At 48.9% G+C, this 21496-nt stretch overlaps 1 protein-coding gene across 4 annotated transcripts in view; it reads left to right on the plus strand.

The window, feature by feature from the left end:
• Positions 1–21496, plus strand: part of USP24 (ubiquitin specific peptidase 24) — a 2082369-nt gene that overhangs the window by 1153949 nt on the left and 906924 nt on the right. For all 4 annotated transcript variants that reach the window (XM_085602520.1, XM_085602518.1, XM_085602517.1 and 1 more), the window contains exon 47: positions 20934–21053. In XM_085602520.1, the coding sequence (XP_085458646.1) occupies positions 20934–21053 (120 nt within the window). The remainder of the gene's footprint in view (positions 1–20933; positions 21054–21496) is intronic.

The following is a 21496-nucleotide window of genomic DNA, read 5'->3' on the forward strand; positions in this document are numbered from 1 at the left end:
TACTGAGAAATGGTACTGGCATCCGCACTCCTTTAGAGCGGGAATGGACTATGTTCACAGTAGTGAAAGTTGTAGGAAATACCCTTACTCTTTGCACCAGCCTTGTCACATATATTCTTTCTTGCAAATATCAAATCCTATTATTTAATGAGGCATTGCTGTATACTGTTAATGCAGCATGGGAAAGACCCCTTTCGATATCAGCTGTGAATGGACATGTGGCCAGGAAGCTCAAGCTGGTCACGTCTAACCTATTTTTCTTTCTTACACATCTGATACTGGACTAAAGTTCCAGATAACATTTGCTAAACTAAAAACCAATTAATTCCCTTAAGGAGCAATGCAGAGAGAATCCAGAAAGACATTTTTAATACCTGTTTTTTCCTCTGACAGTCATGGCCTCAGAGTTTGTAAAGACATAATTGGTTGCTACACTTATGTACTTTAGGAAATGGTGGAGCTAACCGCTTGAGGGTCCCATTCTCCCAATTTGAAGGATATGAATATAGCCAAGCAGTCCACGAGTGGACATAGTAGATGCGGTTGTTACATTTATAGGATGCATTGTGTGCGCTTGAGCAGGCCTGCTTGGATGCTCTCCACAGCTTTCTTATGTGATTGGCAAACATCCATCACTGATGTGCCGTTAGATGGCCAAACATTATTTGGTGAATAGGTAGACCACTCCCTGGAGAGGTTTAAGCAGAGCAGGGCTATAGTTTGTTCTCTTAGCCTCACTGGCACATCAGTTCCACTTGTAGAATTGTAGCTCAACAGGCCTGGGCAACAATTTACTCCCACCATCATCAAAAGTATTTCCACCATTACAGCCATAGAGAAGTGCTAGAGGTAGTCAACAATAGGTGTCCTCCATCCTGTACTCCCACCCTTATAAAACCTCTACTTTGATGACTTCTTTTAAAAATGTTCCCAATATGTCTTCAGCATGAATGTTGGCAGTTTCTTGATTGAGATGAGTGGATATTACAGCGGACTAGAGGGTTTCATAAATATTTCATTTGGGTAATTGCATCCCATTTCGTAGATTACCTCTACCTGCCCTTTTCATCCCTCACATCTTGATGTACAGAGATGATAGAACATGTCTATAATTGTCTTCTGAATGTGTATGCCTTTATATTCACGCCCACTTAAAGCAAGTTTTTTTTTTTGATTATGCAGTTTGCTATTCTCTTGTTTGTAGCGTCCCTAACTTAGGGACCAAAAAGGGTTAACTTGCTTAAATTATTGACATTTATCTGCTCACGTGAGAAGGGTTACTTGTTTCTTCTCTACCTCGTTTATAAGGTCTTAAAGGAATTGCAGGATTATTTTCCATCTATTGTAGTTCTGCTTTGGGCTTTGAATCTGATGCTGGTGTGTTTTACGGATTATTTTGAATAAGTGTACCCAGCCTCTCAAATGGTAAACGAAACTCAGCAGTGAGTACAAGCATTTTCCCTACATACAGTTTCTTTCCCTAAAAGTGTAGTTTTAAGGATGAAAATAGTCTTTTTACAAAGAGCAGTGTCTGAATTTACTTTAGAATTTCTCCTTAATCCTTTCTCCCTTTCCTTAACATTTTAATAGGCATTTCCACAGGCTAGACCCTTGTAAGGCCTTAACTTCTCCCAGGAGAGATTAAAGGATTTGAAGCTTGGAAAACAGCTGTTGACTAGTTCCAATGGAGCTAAGCAAGGCAGCCTTGCTTTGAAGCCTACAAGCAACATTTGCGTAACATGCTTTAATGAAAGTGTCAAACTGGTGCAAAAGCCTAGGAAGTTGGTTCATGGTACATAATCCGTTGAAAGACATTCTGTGCTTCTGAAAGAAGATTTGCTAAATTAAACACAGTAATAGGTTTTATTCAGTCAATTGAATGCCGTTTTAACCCCTGCATCTTCTCGAGCACCACTTGGTTACGAGAATGCATAGAGGATCATAGTGCACAAATATCTAAAGTCTCCAACCCATAACCTTACCGTGGGAATTTACCTATCTGATAGAAACGTCTACCAGTAAAAGCCATTGGGAATTCTTAATACAACACAATGCCGAAGCTTTAGAAGAACAAGTTACTTACCTTCGCTATCGCCTTATCTGGTAGAGACTCGATCTAGCCACAGATTCCTAGCCTTTAAATTTTCTCCAGGCCTTAGACTGGATCTGTACATTTTTCTTGAGCAGTACCCCTGCACGCTGGTAGGTGACTATGATTGGCTCCACGTGGCGTCATTTGCACCGGAAGTGATGTGTGCTGTGCCAATATAGGATCCACCCCAGCGCTATTGTCTGTTAATTTCTTTCCATGCCAGTGAGCGCAGCTCGAGAGAGAGCTACCCCTTTAGTCACTTTCTGACTGAGCTTTTTTTGACTTTTGTTGAAGTTTTTAAAAAAAGCTTTTCTCCTGGTGTTGCAGGAATGTCCTCTAGGAAGGCCAATTTCAAGCCCGTGAGCGCCTGTCACCGACCAATATTGGTGACTAATCCGCACCTTGTTTGCCTTTGGTTCCTCGAATGCAACCACAACGTTAAGTCCTGTGTTGACTGCTGCACCATTAACCCAAAGGCCTTGAGGGAGCGGCCCCTCAAGTTCCTGGCAGCTCGACGTAATACACGGTGACCAAAGGAAGGTTGCGGGATCAGTTATGGGTCCAAGATCTTCATCCTATTCGAAGTTGGCGGGCTACTCGGGTAAGTCCCACCACAAAGAGAAGAGCAAGAAGTCGAAGAGGTCTATGACTTCACCCTGTCTGTTGAAGTCATCCGACGAGAGTGCATCATCATTCGAGGCCTGACTCCATGGTTGAGCCTGGGCCGGCTGTGCGCCTCCCAAAGTTTCCGGGACCCAGAGCGACCCCTGCCTCACACGTAGAGTTTTTTGAGGCCATGCACATCCTATTTGGGCAACCGGTTCCCTCTGGAGCGCTATTGTGTCCCGCCGGTTCAGGAGGAGCCCCTACTGGTTCTCCGGCGGCTCCAGTGCCAGTCGGCCCCCTTGGATCCATGGATGGATCCGGCCCAGCCCCAATTGTACCACCTCGACCTGCACTGGCCCTGATGCTGACACTCCTGGGGCCGGCGGCGCCATCCCTATTCTAATCCCCTATTCCGATACGGAGCTGGAGGGGCATAATCCGGTGCAGACTGGGACCATGTAGGAGAGTAGGGTCTGCTTTCTATGTTCACCCCCACTTTTTGCTTTACTGGTTTTCGACTTAGATGTGGCTGTGGGCCTGCTAATCAGACCCACAGCCCTGCTGTTCTCTCTCTAAATTCATACTATGTACTTTAGGTGCATAACCCAATTGGATAGGATCACCTTATTGGCCCCTGTACAGTGTACCTTAGGTACCCAGGGCATAGGTGTACCCTAGGCCTACCAGGGGCTGCAGCATGTATTATGCCACCCCTGGCCTGGCTTTCCATTATGACACAACTGGCTGATCACTCAGCTGGGGCAAGGTCGTGTAATCACCCCTTGCTTAGGTGTAGTACCTACCTTATATATAGACACGTGTACCTATCAGTCACTCCTATGGCAGGCCTTAACAATCCTGGAGGCAGAGTGCTTGGTAACATGTGAGATGGTGCTCTAGCATGAGCGTAGCCTGTCTGCAGCTTTCGGAACCATGTCCTTATAGCTGTTCTATGATATAGCCTACCATATACTCTTAAAGTACCTTATAATCTTAAACGGTTATGGTAACTATGGTTTGGCTATATCAAAACATGTCGTGTAAGGTGTCTAACACTTTGGAATAATACCCCCATCCCATTTCTGGTGATGAGGATATTATCCCTCCCTTCTAGAGGGAGAAGACATGTTGAAACCTACTTACCCGGTTAAAAGTTAACCAGAGCCCCAGCATCACAAAATGGATGCTGGTGCCACGACACAAGTCTGACCTCCTGCTGCTGGGAGTGATCCCGGCACGGGAGGCTTGGACAATAGGTTTCCTGCCTTGGGAGGTGCGAGCACCACCCCAGACAGGCCTTAGTGTATTGGGGCAGGGAGGGATGAAAGAAACAAGACACTGCCTGGGGCACACAAGGTGTCCCATGCATAGTCCAGTTCAAACCGGTGCTGGGGCACTCCAGCCCCAGTCCTGGCGCGAAACTGGACAAAGCGAAGGGGGTGTAACCACCCCCCTCCCAGGTCCCACCCATAAGGCGTGACCTAGCAGGCAACCCAGTCCCCCAGATTAGTATAAGTGTGGTAGCTGGGCCCCAGGAGATTAGATTATCCTGAACCTGCAACTTGAACAGAAATTCTGGACCTTCGACATTCGACGAAAGAAGAAGACTGAAGAATCTCCCTTGTGGCCAAGGAGTGGCTACCCTGTGCAAACGGGCACCATCAAGAGACTTTACCCTTTGCTGAAGTTCTACGAGGGACCGACTGCAGAGCCTGACCACAGCCTTGACTTCCAGACTTCACAGCCGAGCTGAGATCCGTGGAGGCGACGAGAGACGTGGGACCGGCTACCTGGGAAAAGTGGCGACTATCTTCCAGCGCAGCTTCTGAGGTACCCTCGAAGTTGTGCACCGGGGATTGAGAAGCCCCAACCACCATCTGCACCGAAGATCAGCCCCCCACACTCCACGAGTCCTGCGTGGGGCCCTTCTGCATTTTTCTGCTTGCCGCGTCTGTCCGGTTGCTTGCCTGTTGGCTAGCGGCCTTTGCGACGACACACCTTTGAATTTCCACTGCTGGTTTGGCTCCTCCAGACTGGCTCCTGCTCCTCTGCAAAAGAGAAGCACCCCAGACCTTCCTGGTCTGCACCAGAAGCAAGTCCTCCATTCTCCGTGGGTTCCGCTTGCCAAGGCTTGGTGAGTCCTAGTTCGACTTCGCCGCCGCCGACAGCAAGAGCCTTCGTGGGACAGCTCGCCTCCTGGTCCAGGTCGTCCTCGACGTCTCCTGGTACCCGTGGCTGCTGCGACAAGCTTCACCTCTTCACCTGCATCTTCACGACATCGCCTGGTTCCTTCCTGGTTCCACGTGGTCACTGGCTAGTGACCCAGATTCTAGCTGGTAGAATCGAGCGAGCTCAGTCTGGTACGCCGTCTCTAGAGGCTGTTTCTTTGGTGATTCGTCTCACCCCACATACCGATTATACAGCGGTGTGTTTCCGATGGAGTATTCGTTTCCTCCTTTTCTCAAATAATAAACGTGACTTTCACTCCCACCTGACCTTTGAGCCTCTGTGCCCAGATGCCAAGCTGTCACTGACTTGATGCCTTCTTTTTCTCTGGTGCCTACCTTCCCCGGTTCACCATCCTCTTCCGTCCTGAGGAAGACCCCACCTGTAAGGAATTAATTTACCTACCTTTGAAGAGGGGTCGAAACGTCGACATCCTATCATGCCAGTACCCTCAATAGTGCGTTGAGCACTGTGAACTCTCATTTGTATATGGCTTCTTGGCAATAATATTTGATTTTGTTCATGAATGACTTTTGAACCTTTGGCACGCCACTAAGGTGCCCAACAATTGATTTGTACCATTGTTTTGAAATTGTTTATGTCACATACTCAAATACCTTACCCATTCCTTCACTCCCTTCCCACCCCCGTGGCACCCTGCACATCTGTAAATAGTGTGATTTACTGTATGCATTTATTTGCCTGTGCCTAGTGTGATTAAATAACACTATGGTTTTGCCTTATAATTGTTGCAATTTTTGTTGATCTTTCTTAAATCTCCATTTATACTCTGGGACCACTTCTATTCCACTAGATGACGAGGGGTGGCAGACAGCTATCTCATCCCCTAAAACAGTGGCAATATCAGCGAGGCTCCGCCCAGTGCAACTTAAAATATTACACAGAACGTATCTAACAGGGCCGTAATTGGTACACATGGGGAAGCAAACTGATGGCTCCTGCAGACAGGGATGCACCCAACCGGGTATATTTATACATATCATATGGCATTGTGGGATAATTCAAGAATACTGGCAGAAGATACATTTGATTATTAGTGAAGTCCTGGAGGTTGAACTCCGGCCGGAGGCTCCCAGGTGTCTCCTTAATATCTGGGAACCGACGGACCTCAACGCCTATGCCATACAATGGGTTACACTTGCATGTATGATAGCGAAAAGAAATATTGCTCAGCACTGGGGGGCCCCCCAAGCACCCAAACTTACGGAATGGAAAAAGGACCTTGATTGGTGCATGCAACGTGAAAAATCTGTATACATAGCAAGGGGGTGCCCCCGGAAGTGGTCTAAGATTTGGACCCCCTGGAACTTGTACCGAAGTGAAATATGTACCCCCCCCCCCCCAGACTTAGCGATTCAGATGTCTCCCCTTCCCCGTAACTCCAACGGTAAATGTATGCTGTGTACTGATGAACCCTTGTATATGCCATTACTTGTGTTGTGCCTCTATGAACCTATGCCTTGTTGTCAAAGTTTTTACAATAAAAAGAATTATAAAAAAAAAAAAATAAGTAAGGAGTACCCAAAGCAATTTTAATTTATGGGTTCCCTTGTTATAGTTTAAAAAAATGGCTGGTTTAGAGTGGATACAATGGTCTAAACGAGCACAAATGGTGATGTTTAAAAGAAGGTTAACATGTTTCTTGGTTGTTTACTGTCAAAGTGATCATGGCTATTCTTAAGGACTGAAACCCTAATCTACTCGTGAATGGGTCGGTGGCAGGTGTCTGTTGATTAAACCGTACCCAACAACAGTCACACTAGTATGTGGGTGGAAGACATAGACGCACCTCTATAAGACAGAGACTGGGAGAACATCCAATCGCGCACACCAAAGGTATCGAGGAATGCACGCTTCAGCCTAATTAGCTTCTACATTTCACAACACACGTATTTAGCGCTGGACCCCATTAACCGACACTTTCATAGAGAGGACGCGAAGTGCCTCAGGTGTAGAGAGTGAGGAGTGACCTATATACATATGGTATGGAGCTGCCTGACGCAATATTTTCAGGAAGTAACAAGGGAGACAGCTAGGATAACAGAATGAGCAGTCCCCTTCATACCAGAGCATGTCCTACTTAACCTGTTTCCCCACACAGCTAAGACCAAGGTCACAGATAAGTTCCAGGATCTCGCCTTCATACTGGCAAAAAGGGAGATTATTAGTAGATGGAAGGCCCCGGCGGGACCTAATATACACAGGTGGAAGAGAGAACTAGAGAAATGAGCAGGATGCGAGGGTAGAATCTTGCTCCGAAATGCGAAAAGAGGTGTGGGCAAGCTGGAAAGGGCTCAGGCATGGGAAGTTCCAATGGAGGAGCTAAGGGAAAAAGACCCCGAATCTGAAGTCACCACCCCTGAAAGACCATCACAACATGGAAGTCGCCAGAGACTGAGCCAGGAGGGTAGGGGGGAGCAACCACCAGGGGACGAGGACTTATAGAATTCCGTACATCGAGGTAGCTTAGGGCTAGATAGTGGCGACTGAGTGATAGAACTAAACACAACGAGAAATAGTAAATGTGATCACAGGGAGTTATCCTGTAACAATAGGCGACAGCAGTGCCGGGGGGGGGGAGGGGGGGGAGGAGGGGGAGGAGGGAGAGGTGGAGTTTAAGTTCTATTTTCAGAAGGAGGGTTGGGAGGGAGGGGGGCTGCAGACATGTTGGGCTCGGGAATGCATTACAGCACCTGAAACAATAATAACATTGTAAGAACAAACTGTAAGTGTAAAAGACAACAACCAAAATCTAGGAGAAAACATACAGAATGTTCACATGTATTAGCAGTCTTTGGATATGTGAGATACATGTAAAAGGCAATAAAGTTTGTCAAGGATGAAGAGCAGCTGATTTACATTCCATGACTATGGTTTTTAAATTGTGGATCATTGTTCGATCACTCCCATTCTTCTTGTCTGATTGATTTCTGGAAAAGGCTACATTGTCATCAAAGATTGCCTCTTGTAGTATTGGTGCAGCATAAACTACTAGTAAGGTTTCAATGATGCTGAAAGGCCCAGATTGAGGTTTGTTGGCAGTTTGTAGGGATGTATTCACTTTTTGCTTAGTGATTTTAACTTGATTAGTGTCCAGGACAGTAGATTGCTAGGAAGTCCAGAAAGGGTTGTGGGTTTGTACTGGTTATGTAATTCTGTCGATTGCGCTTTCTTTACAGGCAGTAGACTGACATCAGAAGTTGTTGTGGTCCATTCTGACTGTGAGGTCTGCTGACCAACTCTGTTACTTCCTTTTGCTGATGGAATAGAAAATTAGTTCCTCTTATCTGATAGAGACTACTAGCTGCAGATTCCTTCACGTAGAATTATCCCCAGGCGTGAGACTGGCTCCGGAAACTTTTTTGCCACAGCATCCCTGCGCGCCGAGGGCGGGCGACATCACGCGACTCCGCCCAGGCGTCATCCACGCACGTGACGTCAGCGAGGTCACATAAGACCCGCCCCGGCGCGCCTACATCAGTTTTTTCCTTTTCCGCGCAACGCGGATCCGATCCTTGCTACGGGCCTGTTAGGGCCCCCCCTATCTTCTTCCATTTCTTTGGTGGAACAGTGTGCGAATGCCTTCGGACTTTAAGACTTGCACGTCTTGTGGGCATCTTATGACGGCGGCGGACCCTCACCTCATTTGTATGTGGAATGTGGGGGAGTATCACGACACCACAGATTGTACGCAGTGCCAACAGTTGAAGCCGGAGTTGCGGCGGGAGCGTCGGATGAAACTTCTCTCGGTGCGTCTCTCCAGGTCGACGTCCTCCCCTGGGTCTGCTTTGACGGACGGCTTCAGATGCGGCCGTGGTCGTCGTCCTCACCTTCTTCTGATGTCAAGTGAGTGCCGCTCCCCAGTGGGTAAGTGTCGTAGTTTGTCCCCGGGGGCTGGTTTCCAGCATACCGGGGGCGTGGACTCTCCGCGGGTGATGCGGCCCCGCGTGTCATCCTATCCACTGTTTACAGGTGTTGGGGCGTCGAGAGTCCAAATGGAGACATGGACCGTGTGGAGCTGCAGGGGTCAGTGGACCCTCCTCGTCCCGCTCTGGGTCAAGGCCAAGGGAAGACCCCTCGTCCTTCTCTGGGCCTCTCTCATCCCTCTCCACAGGTGGCTGCCTTGTCGGAGGGTGAATCGTCCCTGGTGCTGCCACATGGGTTGCCGAGCGATCTTCGCCTCATTTTGGGCCGCGGCTGGCGAAGGGCTTCGTGTCACTCCCCAGGCCCGTCTCGTTCCCCCACGCAGGTGGCTGCCTAGGCGGGGGTCGGATCGGCATCACTCCGGCACCGCCCCGGGGCCGGTGCGGCTCCAGCTCTACTCCGGTCTCAGCTCCAGTCCCCGGTGCGGGGTGACTTGGAGGTACCTGTCCGGTGACGCCGGGGCAGGGGTGTTTGTCGGACGAGTGGCAGGTCCCTCATTCTTCGGTCCCTTCTGACTTCCAGGTCTGGCCCTTGCCCACCCCGCTCGGGGACGGCCGCCTTAGTTTGCAGCCGTCGTCCATGGAGGAGCTGCTTTCTCCACCGCGGGGCCCTACGGAGGCGGGTACGGCCTTAGCTCTCGCGGTGTCCACGGATGTGGGCATTCTGCACATGGGTGACCCGGTGGCTCACTTTCCGACGGACCATCTATTGGAGGTCCTCCACCAGGGCTCTGGTGGGAGGGAAATCTTACTTCCCTTTGAAGGTTCGCTCCTTTCTTCCTTGACTGGGGCTTGGAGGCGTCCTCCCTCAGGGGACCCGGTGCCTCAGCATCATCTGCACCGACACTTCCCACCTCCGCGTGACCCGGTGTCTTTCCCTTCACCCCTCAGCCGTCAGTCCCCTTTTGCGGACCGCTTTTCCCTCCCTGCCGCGACTGTTGACTCCGCCATCCCGAGAGGCCCGCTGGCTGGACTCTTGGGGACGCAACATGTTCGCCTCGACCAGTGCGGCCCTGCGAGCCCTTAACACCTTGTATGTGCTGGCTAGGGCCTCCTCCTGTTTGTGGGACTCTGCTGAGTCTCTGGGATCTGCAGTGTCCTAGGAGTCTGGACTGGTGGACTTACGGCATCATGCATTGCATGGGCCAGAGCTTGCAGCGTTTATTCTCCGCTCCGCTCTGGACATCTCAGAGGTGCTGGGCCGGGCCATGGCTTCCTCAGTCGCTCTGTCGCCATGCTTGGCTTCGAGATGGAGTATTCCCTGAGAATATTCAGGAGCGACTCATTGACCTACCGTTTGATGGCAGCCTGTTGTTCCATGCCCCGGGTGACACCGCCATCCAAAGTCTCTTGGCAGGGCTCCGTCCTCTGCCTCCTCCGCCTTCTCCTCCTCCTCCATCCCCTCCTCAGTGACTTCTGAGTTGGGTTGATTATGGGCCTTCTTAAGCTGGCTGTTCTAGCTGTGCAGTGTGTTTTCTGGCCCTTTGTCCTTCCTTTGGACTTTGGCATTGTTGGCTGCTGGACGGCCCTTGTGTTGATTGTGTGTGGTTCTGCAGGAGTTGTTGCGCAGGCTTGGCCCTGAGATTGGGCCTTCTGCTTTGTTTGGGCTGCTTGTCAAGCCTTCGGCGGGGGTATTTTCTTCCCCGTGGCTCCTTTGTTTTTTCCTTTGCTGCGGAAGTTCTTCCAAAGAGGGTTCCCTTATCTTGGAACTTAACGTACCCTATGTGGGGTAGTGGTAGTTGTCATATGGTTTACGCTCTGCTAGAGGGTTCTGGTCACCTTCGGGTGCCTGTTCTCCATGATGTTTCAGTAGGTTGCTTTTGCTTCCTCTGGTCGTGTGCACGGCCACTTGTAGTGGTGGCCCGGGCATCTCCTCCTCTCCCTGCTCCTGTCCTGAGACCTGGGATGATCCTGTGTCTCCCTTGCCGGGTGTCGCCTACTCGGCCTTCCAGGACCTCGGGCTGTTCTTCTTGCTTCTGGCTTTGACTGCCGGCGCTGTTCTGGCTGGCAGGCCGCTTTCCATCTGGAGTGGGTTTGCCTCTTTTCCCTATTTCCCTTGGGCCCTATAGGCTTCTTTTTCTTCCGCTTTTCCTGTCCCGGCATTGGGTGGAAGCTATGTTGCCTTGTGGGGGAGTTGGGGTGCTTCAGCCTCTCAGTCCTTGCCCTTGGTTCCTCTGCTGTGAGTGTACGAGCCTCTTCAGCCTTCTTTCCCTTCTACATCCCCTTGGGGTCGGTGGGGCCCTGCTTTTGGGGGTTCCCTTGGCCTGGCAGGTACAAAGTTCTACCTGGTCCACAGATTTGGTCCCCTGTGGGGTCCTCTGTTCTGCATTGGCTGGTGGGGTCCTTTCGCAGACCCTCCTTCCCAGGGGGTATTGCTAAGGTATTTATTCTACGTGAAGGAATCTGTGGCTAGTAGTCTCTATCAGATGTACAAGTCACTTACCTTCGGTAACGATGTATCTGGTAGAGACGATTCTAGCCGCAGATTCCCTTACGGCCCGCCCTTCCTCCCCTATTCTGCGAGGACCCTTGGGTTGGTCTTCGGTACTCGCCTCCCGGTGGGGGGGCTGTGTCTCCTGGGAGTGCCTTCCTTGTTCTTGATGGGTGGCTCCTTCTGGGGGCGGTTCATTCCTGCTTTGGTCCTTTGGAGTATGGGGTTCCGGTGCTCCGGTGCCCTGCTGCTCTGCCTACTCCTGGTTTGGGGGGGATTGCTTCTATCCCTGTCCTTCCTCCCCTCCCTTCCTTCCATTGCTATCCTCTGCTTAAGGGTCATCTGGCCTTGTCTTGCCCTTGTCCCTTGTGGGTTGTTCCCCTCTAGGCTGGGGTGGCTTGTGTGAGAAGTTGGCCTGATATATGATGTCACTAGTTCTAGTGTACACCCAGTATCAGTCCAAACAACCCTTATGGTGATTGGTTCTAAAGTCAACCTTATAGACCAGCTATCCTAGTGGTAGCATGGACAAGAGCAGTCTTAGGCATGTGAAGCCAGCTGTTATACCATTACAATCCCTTGAATACCAAATGAAAGGACACCACACCAGGTATATATAAAATTAGAATGTATTTATTCTAACATATACCCTCAGCACTCTTTGAGTTCAGAGGTCTAAGTACAAACAATTTCTTAAGTAGCTTACGTTAAGTTACACAGGAAAATACAGTTAGGCCCAGGGGCCATGCAAACCATATACTAAGAGTGGTATAAGTACCACGTCACGAACAGGGAGTAGGCCTAGGGCCTAGGGAATCGCTGGGGCTACACTACCCTACCAAAAGTTAGGAAGTGGGAGGCCCACGGGAGGCGTGTGCAGTGTGGAAACACACACGCGGGTTACATTAAAACCAGTGGGAATGTAGTAGTCAGAAATAGGAAGAATAAGGACACTTCCGAAGTAACTAGGAGGAAGCAACTAAAGACTTAAATCGACTCTTGCCAGCTCCAGGACCGTTTATAATCGAGATTTTTACCGTGATCCGATTACTGAGACCATCATTGTCCCGTTTGTACCAGACTCGCAAAAGTCATCAATAAATATCGTTTTTGCAGAGCTGACTTTAAGTATTCTCTAATACGCAACGTATCTAACTTTGAAGATTTTATCATTTCATATAAAAATTATCCCAATGAGAGAAGTCTCGTCCTCTCACATTTATAGCAGACAACCATGTTGATCTAATCTACAGTAGATCCATCCTAATAAACGAGGAACAACAAAATAGTACAAGTTCCTCTGTGGCTTCCTATCTTTTATAAATCCGTGAACAACTCCTCTTTATTAAAACACAAATTTGTTGTGGCTACTCCTGACGAAGGCACCCTGTGCCGAAACGCGCGTCGTGAAGAAATTCCACTTTGCCACTATTTACATTATAATATGTTGATTTATATCATGGAAAAAATGTATTTTATTTAATTTTATATAATGTCTATATCAAACCATGTATTTTATTATATGTGACTTTATATGCTTTTTGTATTAAATTTGTGAATTTTATTACGTGTTTACTTTACTCATTTCTGTACTTTATCAGTCCGAACTGACAGTCTCAAATATTGCCTGGGAATTATACTTTCCATTGTGCAACTAAAGACTTAGACACTTGGATAGTCAATATCCACTGGAGCACCGGAGTACTCGCGTTACCTCACCCACAGGAGACGGGTGCATAGGTGTGAAGATGTGTCGGGTGTCGTCGCTGGATCCTATGGTTGCCTGAAGAACAGATGCTGGCAGGCAGCCAGGAGGAAGATGTCCGATGGACCCAAGGATGCATCTTGAAGGAAGAACACCTGCAAGCAGAGGGGACAAAGTCTGGGTCACTAGCCAGTGACCGTGTGGAACCAGGAAGGAACCAGGCGATGTCGTGCAGAACAGAGGTGATGTCTTGAAGCTTGTCTCTGCAGCTGCGTGGCCCAGGAGGCGTCGAGGACGACCAGAACCAGGGTACGAGCTGTCCCACGAAGGATCTTGCTGATGGCGGAGTCGACGTCCCGATTGGAGTCAACATGCCTTGGCAAAGGCAACCCACTCGGAAATGGACCAGGAAGGTCTGTGGTGCTTCTCTTTCACAGGGAAGCAAGGGCCAGTCTGGAGGAGCCAAACCAGCGGTGGAAAGTTAAGGGTTCGTCGTCACTGAGGCTACTAGCCAACGGGCCAGCAACCGGACAGACGCGTCGAGCAGGAAAATGCAGAAGGGCCCCACGCAGAACTCGTGGAGTGTGGAGGGCTGATCTTCGGTGCAGATGGTGCTCGGGGTTGGGGCTTCTCAATCCCCAGAGCACAACTTCGAGGATGCCTCAGAAGCTGCGCTGGAAGATACTCGCCAATTTTCCCAGGTAGCCGGTCCCACGTCTCTCGTCGCCTCCACGGATCTCAGCTCGGCTGTGGGTGTGGATCAGGGTCGGAGAAGTCTGGAGGTCAAGGCGCTGGTCGGGCTCTGGAGTCGGTTCCTCGTAGAACTTGGGCAAAGCAAATGGCAGGTCGCTTGTTGGTGCCTGTTTGCACAGGGTGGCCACTCCTTGGACACAAGGGAGATTCTTCATTCTTCTTGTCGTCGAATGTCGAAGGTCCAGAGTTTCGTGTCTAGTTTCAGTTCAGGATAATCCAAAGTCCTAGGGACTCAGCTCCCACTCTTATACTAATCTGGGGGGCTGGGTTACCTGCTAGGTCCCTCCTATGGGTGGGACCAGGGAGGGGGGTGGTTACACCCCCTTCCCTTTGTCCAGTTTCGCGCTGGAGCTGGAGTGCCCCAGCACCGGTTTGAACAGGGCTATGCATGGGACACCTTGTGTGCCCCAGGCAGTGTCTCGTTTCTTTCATCCCTCCCTGCCCCAATACACTAAGGCCTGTCTTTGGTGGTGCTAGTACCTCCCAAGGCAGGAAACCTATTGTCCAAGCCTCCCTCGCTGGAAGGACTCCCAGCAGCAGGAGGTCAGACTTGTGTCCGTGGCAGCAGCATCCATTTTGTGATGCTGGGGCTCTGGTTAACTTTAACCGGGTAAGTAGGATTTTAACATGTCTTCTCCTTCTAGAAGGGGGGAATACTATCCTCAATGCCAGAAATGGTGTGGGGGTAGTATTCCACAGTGTTAGACACCTTACACGACATGTTTTGATAAAGCCAAACCATAGTTACCATAACCGTTTAAGATTATAAGGCACTTTAAGAGTATATGGTAGGCTATATCACAGAACAGCTATAAGGACATGGTTCCGAAAGCTGCAGACCGGCTCAGCACATGCTTGAGCACCATCTCACATAATACCAAGCACTCTGCCTCCAGGATTGTCAAGGCCTGTCATAGGAGTGACTGATAGGTAACTATGTGTCCATATATAGGTTTAGATATAGGTATACTATATCTAAGCAAGGGGTGATTACACCATCTTGCCCCAGCTGAGTGATCAGCCAGTGGTGTCAATTTTAAGAGGGCCAGCCAGGGGTGGCATAATACATGCTGCAGCCCCTGGTAGTCCTTGGGTGCACCTATGCCCTGGGTACCTATGGTACACTGTACAGGGACTGACAAGGGTGACCCAATATCCAATCTGGCATGTACCTAAACTACATGGTATCAATTTAGAGAGAGAACAGCTGGGCTGTGGGTCTGATTAGTAGGGCCACAGCCACACTAAAGTCGAAAAACCAGTGGAGCAAAAGCAAAAAGTGGGGGTGAACATAGGAAGCAGACCCTACTCTCCTACAGCAGAGATGCAGCAAAGTTCACGATTCAATGTGGCCTTGACACCGCCGACTCGCTGGGCAGAGCGATTTCCACGACAGTGGCGCTCCGTCGCCACGCCTGGCTGAGGACTACTGGTTTCTCTGGGGATGTTCAGAACACCCTGATGGACATGCCGTTTGATGGCATTCGCCTTATTGGCAATAAAGCAGACCATGCGTTGGAGCTCTTTAAGGATTTGCGGGCTACGGCCAAATCCTTGGGTCTTTCGGCCTCGCGCCATCCTCCACCTTCTGCTTTTCGCTCCTATCGTGGCCACAGAAGGGGTGCCCCGAAATGTTAGCTTCAGAGCCACAGACCTGCGCAGCAACAGTCTCTGCGCAGGCGCGGACGTGGAACCTGCCGAGGCGGGTCAGGGGGCCAGCGGGCAGGTCAGTCCACCTCCACCCCGGCCACCACTGCCTCCAAACCTTCCAAGTCCAGTCTATCAGGCCCATCAAACGCCAGTGGGCGGCAGGATTCGCCATCACCTCCTCCACTGGTGTACCATCTCTTCGGACAGGTGGGTTTTACAAATAGTTCCAAGGGGCTACTCCCTCCCATTCGAGACTACCCCTCCAGCCATGCCACCCCAGTACCACTGCATGTCGGGGGATCACTTGGCACTTCAACAGGAAGTCGCGCCCTCTTGGCCAAGGGGGCCATCGAGCGCGTTCCTGTGCCAGAAGTAGGAAGTGGTTGTTGTTCCCACTACTTTCTGGTGCCCAAGAAGGACAAGGGCCTGCTTCCTATCTTGGACCTCAGGAACGTCAATCGCTTCCTCCGGAAGGAGAAGTTCAAGATGTTAACTCTCGGGTGTTCACCAAAGTGATGACGGTGGTCGCAGCTCATCTGCGCAGATCAGGGTTTCCAGTCTTCCCCCTATCTTGATGACTGGCTGTTGGAAGGCGGGCTCGCCCCGGACAGTCGTCTCCCACCTACAGACTACGGCCGACCTCCTGCATTTGCTGGGGTTCTCCATCAATGTGCCGTTGTTGCACCTGATTCCCTCTCAGTAGCTCCTCTTCATCGCAGCGGTTCTGGATACGACACACTTTCGGGCCTATCCTCCCGGACGGCGAGTCAAGGATATTCAGGCTATGATTCCGGTCTTTCAACCTCTATCCTGGGTTTCGTCCAGGATGACCCTGAGGCTGCTGCACCTCATGGCCTCCTGCTGGTTACCCATGCCAGATGGCATATGCGGGCCCTGCCGTGGGACCTTAAGTTCTAGTGGGCGCGGCATCGGGGGGAACCTGTCCAATTACGTCCAGATCTCAGAGGGCACTGCAGTAGTGGCTCACAAATTCGCATTGGGTCAATGGCAGATGCCTTTCCCTTCTCCAACTGGAGCACACAGTGGTGACGGATGCGTCCCTCCTGGGATGGGAGAGCCACATGGGAGAGGCGGAGATCAGAGGCCTCTGGTCTCCGGCGGAGTCCAGGCTCCATATCAACCTTCTGGAGCTTCGGGCGATCCGGCTTGCACTGAAGGCATTCATTCCCTCTGTCAAGGGGAGAGTAGTGCTGGTGTTCACAGACAACACCATCGCCATGTGGTACTGCAACAAACAGGGCGGGGTGGGGTCATGGACCCTAAGTCAGGAGGCCCTGCGCCTCTGGACATGGCTGGAACATCAGGGCAATTCCCTGGTGGTTCAAAACCCGGCAGGTTCACTTAATGCCAGGGCGGACGAACTCAGCCGCAGGTGCATGATGGATCACGAATGGCGTCTTCACTCAGACGTGGCGCAAGGTCTCTTTCGACAGGGGGGAGGCCGTTCGTTAGATCTATCCGCCACCGAAGAGAGCGCGCAATGTCAGCAGTTCTACGCGTTGGAATTTACAAGGCAGCACTCGCTAGGCGACGCTTTTTGCCGCGAGTGGAGTTGTGGTCTGTTGTACGCCTTTCCGCCTATACCACTTCTGCCCAGAGTGCTGAAGATCAGGCGTGACCGGTCCCAAGTCATTCTTGTGGCTCCGGGCTGAGCTTGAAGAGTTTGGTATCCCGAGCTACTCAGTATGACCATCGATCCCCCCAATCCGACTGCCTCTCTGGGAGGACCTTCTGTCGCAGCAGCAGGGGACAGTCCTCCACCCGAACCTGTCCAGTCTCCACCTCTTTGCGTGGAGATTGAGCAGCGGCAGTTGGTATACGCCTGCAGGTGGAACAAAATTGTGGCATGGTGCACAGCAAAGGCTGTGGATCCTCTTTCTGCCCCTCTTTCTGAGGTCCTACTGTTCCTTCTTTCTCTGGCCCAGCAGGACTCTGCTCTAGGCACTATCAAGGGCTACCTTTCTGCTATTTCGGCCTTTTTCAGGCTACCTGATCAGCCCTCTCTTTTCAAGTCCCCTGTTGTAAATAGATTCCTCAAAGGCATTACTCATCTTTTCCCTCCTATCCCCTTCGTAATGCCACAGTGGGACTTGAATCTGGTTTTTACATACTTGATGTGCGCTCGTTTTGAGCCTCTTCACAACTGTCCTCTTAGTTTGTTAACTCTGAAGACTGCTTTCCTGGTTGTCATCACCTCTGCTAGGAGAGTGAGTGAGCTCCAGGCTCTTTCTTGCAAACCTCATTTTCTGTCTGTCCATCCCGACAAGGTTGTGCTCAGAACACGTCCTTCCTTTCTGCCAAAGGTTGTCGCTGCATTTGATATCGGGCAGGCCATCACTTTGCCCACCTTCTTTCCGCATCCTTCCAGAGAGGCTCCACTGTCTGGACCGAAAACGTGCACTCTCATTTTACTTGAATCGCAAACAACAGTTCTGGGTGGATGACAAGCTCTTTGTTGGCTACGTAGGTGCCAAGAAAGGTCGGGCCGTATGGGTCATCTTGTGTATAAAATCCTTTTATTCTCTGGCGAAAAAAGAGCCTCCGGTTGGGCTGTGCGCCCATTCCACCAGGGCGATGGCGGCCACTACGGCACTGGGACGTGGTGTCCTCTTACAAGACATCTGTCAGGCAGCTACGTGGGCCTCGCTGCATACTTTTACTAAGCACTATTGCCTGCACAGCCAAGTCCGGAAAGATGGTTTCTTTGGCCGTTCTGTTTACCGGGACTGGCTGGTGTGATCTTGGTTCGCAGACCCACCACCGGAGTTGGTATTGCTGGGATATCTTTTCTAAGGTAAGAAATCTATCACTGCGTGTTTCTTTCAGATTAACAAGTTTCTTACCTTCGGTTACGATATATCTGTAAGAGACATTAGTTAGTGATAGATTCCTTACCGCCCCGCCCAACCTCCCCGTTCTGCGAACTGATTTATAGGGTTAAGGTCATCCCTTTCAGGGCCCTAGTTTCAAGGCACCAGTGGTCAGTATCTTGCATGGCTCTGCGTTGCTGGCACGGAAAGTCGTGTACAGAACTGACCTCGGCGCACGAGGGCGGCGTCTAAGTAGCTGCCGCGACGTCTTCTCGGCGACCACGACACCAACGACGGACGTGGAGCCGCACGACGCCACCTTCCGACACACAGCGGTATTGCTGACAAACTTGCTGGATCCAGTCTGTTGCCTGGGATAATTATACGGTAAGGAGTCTATCACTAACTAATGTTTCTTACAGATATATCGTTACCGAAGGTAAGTAACTTGTTCTTTAGAAATGATTAAAAACGAAATCTGTGTAATGTAACACAGATATAAAAACTATTTATATCATGGCTTGAATTGTTCTTTAATATTACCTTTATCTGTATTACCAGGTGAACATGACTAAATTCAGTCAGTAATTAAACATTTATAATATATTATTGCACATGCCCAACATCATAAATATTCACTGATCATTGTTTTCCAATCTTTGAATACTTCTTGGCATAGTCCGAAACCACAGACTGGTGAGAGCGAGAGTCAGAGGTTACTTAAAGCTTGTTACATATGCTGATGTTCATTCAGGTGATCCATTGGAAATCTGTGAATCTATAGCTGGGTTTCATAGTCTTTATCTATTTACTTTAATCCCCTTGGTTCTTTTATGTTAATCTTTTTATTGAATTATTTCTGCATTACAAGTAGAGGCACGGTGCATGCATTGAGCTCTTGTTCAAGTGTTCTACCTATTCACAATGTGTAAAGTGTTCGTGCCAGAGGAAATATTGTCATTCAGGAAAGTGCATTGAGCGTTTGGAGACGCAATAAGCAGGCAACAGAAACGCAAACCGTTTCATAGGTCAGGGCACAAGTACCACTCACAGGAACCATTCACAATAAACGCCATCTTTAGAAGGGTGTTTCGTTTTTGCAAAGATGCTGCCCACAAACCTCGTTGTATTGACCACTTCTCTGCGACGGTTCACTTTCAATGCCGGAAGCCACTGTCTTTCAGTTTCTGCTGCAACACGTGACTGGGGCCACAGAGCGGTTGGGTCCGGAACTTTTCCTTCATCAGACCTTATCAGTTCTGTTTCTGCAGCTGTGTCTCGTGAGCTTCATACCCGACGGAACCATTTAAAGTACAATCTAGACACACAGTTTGGAGGCTGTAAGCGTGCTCTGGCGCGCCCTCGGATCTCATGCTAGAAGAAACATTTTTTGTTTGTTCAAGCTTTTACAGATCTGTTCCACAGCGTCATGCTCCTTTTAGTTCAGATTTTTACTTAGGACATGTAATTACAACCTACTATCTGGAAACACCTGGGCTGAGAAAACAGGGGGACGTTGTAGGGAGGATTTACGTGCCTGGACATGATAGAATCAAGTCTATAGATGACTTAATTAGGCAATGTAAACATTGTTTACCACGAGGTAGACTTAGCTCACTTTTTTCTCAAAACCTTTGAGGAAGCACAGCGACTCTTACTCCCATGTGGTATTGTTCGAGATGTTTTCTTTGTTGTGTTCTGTGTCACTGGGGAACGAAAGGTGAGACACCCGTAAGCTGTGCCTATGCACCAGTGTACATTTCCACTCAGTTGCAGCACTCTGACCTCTTCTTTATGCAGCCCCCCCCCCCCCAAATCCCCTTGGCTCTTTTGATGAGGTTTTTAGTCTCTCACTGGTTTAGTGATTGGTTGCTTTCAGCAGTAGACATTTAAGTAATGGCTAAGCAATTGCATTCTCTTTAAAAAAAAAAAAACGAAAAATTGGGTTTAAATTATTGCGTTTTCACCATCAACAGAATTTATCAAATAAAAAAAATTGGGTTAAAGGTGCTATCATAAATATTCTCTTGGAGTTTTGTTACAAAAGCCTAACCTCTTGTTGACTATAACTCCTTATGAATTTATTATAAAAGTGCTTTCACCATACCCCCACTATTTATTTGAATCGAAGCAAACCATTACAAAGATGTAGTAAGAGACTTTATTTTGGCAAAATATTATTGGGATGTCAGTCCAATTCTGCTGCTGTCTCTGAATATCTACTTAGGAGAACCTATTTATGTTTTGAAATTATGATTTTCTCAATCCCACACAACTTTGCGGCTGTCATACTTGTAATATTCTATCCTAGGTATCTTGAATCTCTAAATGTTTTCGATATATTATATCTGTATTTATTTGTGGTTTTGTTCCCTGTTTTGTCCCTCTTACACTTTCTCTTTTATGTTTGACCTGACTGCTATATGTAGAGTGCTCTGAAACCCTGAAGGGTCATATTTACACTACATAAATCTCTGCAAATAAATAAATACAAATTCTCATCCTTTGCTTAGCTCCCTAATAAAGTATACCATCCCAACACCAAACGGTTTCTCCTTACTCTATGTTGAACAATCAACCTGTAGGTTTTGTGGCTAGAGAAATTACAAGTCTAATTTGTATTATATTTTTACTGCCTTATTACTGTTCTATTTTCTTCTTCCTGTTTTGTAAACTTTTTTCTTTTTTCCACAAGAGAACCACAATCAAGCGGACCTGCATTAAGTCTTTACCCAGTGTCCTAGTGATCCATTTAATGAGGTTCGGGTTTGATTGGGAGAGTGGCCGATCGATTAAGTATGATGAGCAAATAAGGGTAATGAAATTACATCTTGATCATTGAAGTACTGAGATAAATGACATTTGTTTTGGTTTCCAATATGCTCATTTGCACATGTCTCTTAATCATGTTCACATTGAAAAAGAGGCTTAGGTACAACATAGATGAACTCTAGATAATATTGGCATCAGAGCCAAACAGGACGGTTAGGGAAGTAACGCCATTATTGGCAAATCAAGTGAAGCTTTAGAATATTTAGCTACGCATGTGATACAAAATTTGCTGTAACATTTGCATGTAAAAAGACTTCAGTGGAGTTAGCAAAGTATTACTTGTTATCTGCATTTATCTTACCGCAAGCAACGAAAAAGCATTGGCAATGCCAGTTGACCTATCATTTTTTACCTATTAGCTTTGCCAATGCTTCTTGCCCGTAAAAAGCTAAATGCTTTTTTCTTATGCTGTGTAGCCTTTACAAA

This window comes from Triturus cristatus, chromosome 4_2, assembly GCF_964204655.1.
Source record: "Triturus cristatus chromosome 4_2, aTriCri1.1, whole genome shotgun sequence".
NCBI classification, from domain to species: Eukaryota; Metazoa; Chordata; class Amphibia; order Caudata; family Salamandridae; genus Triturus; species Triturus cristatus.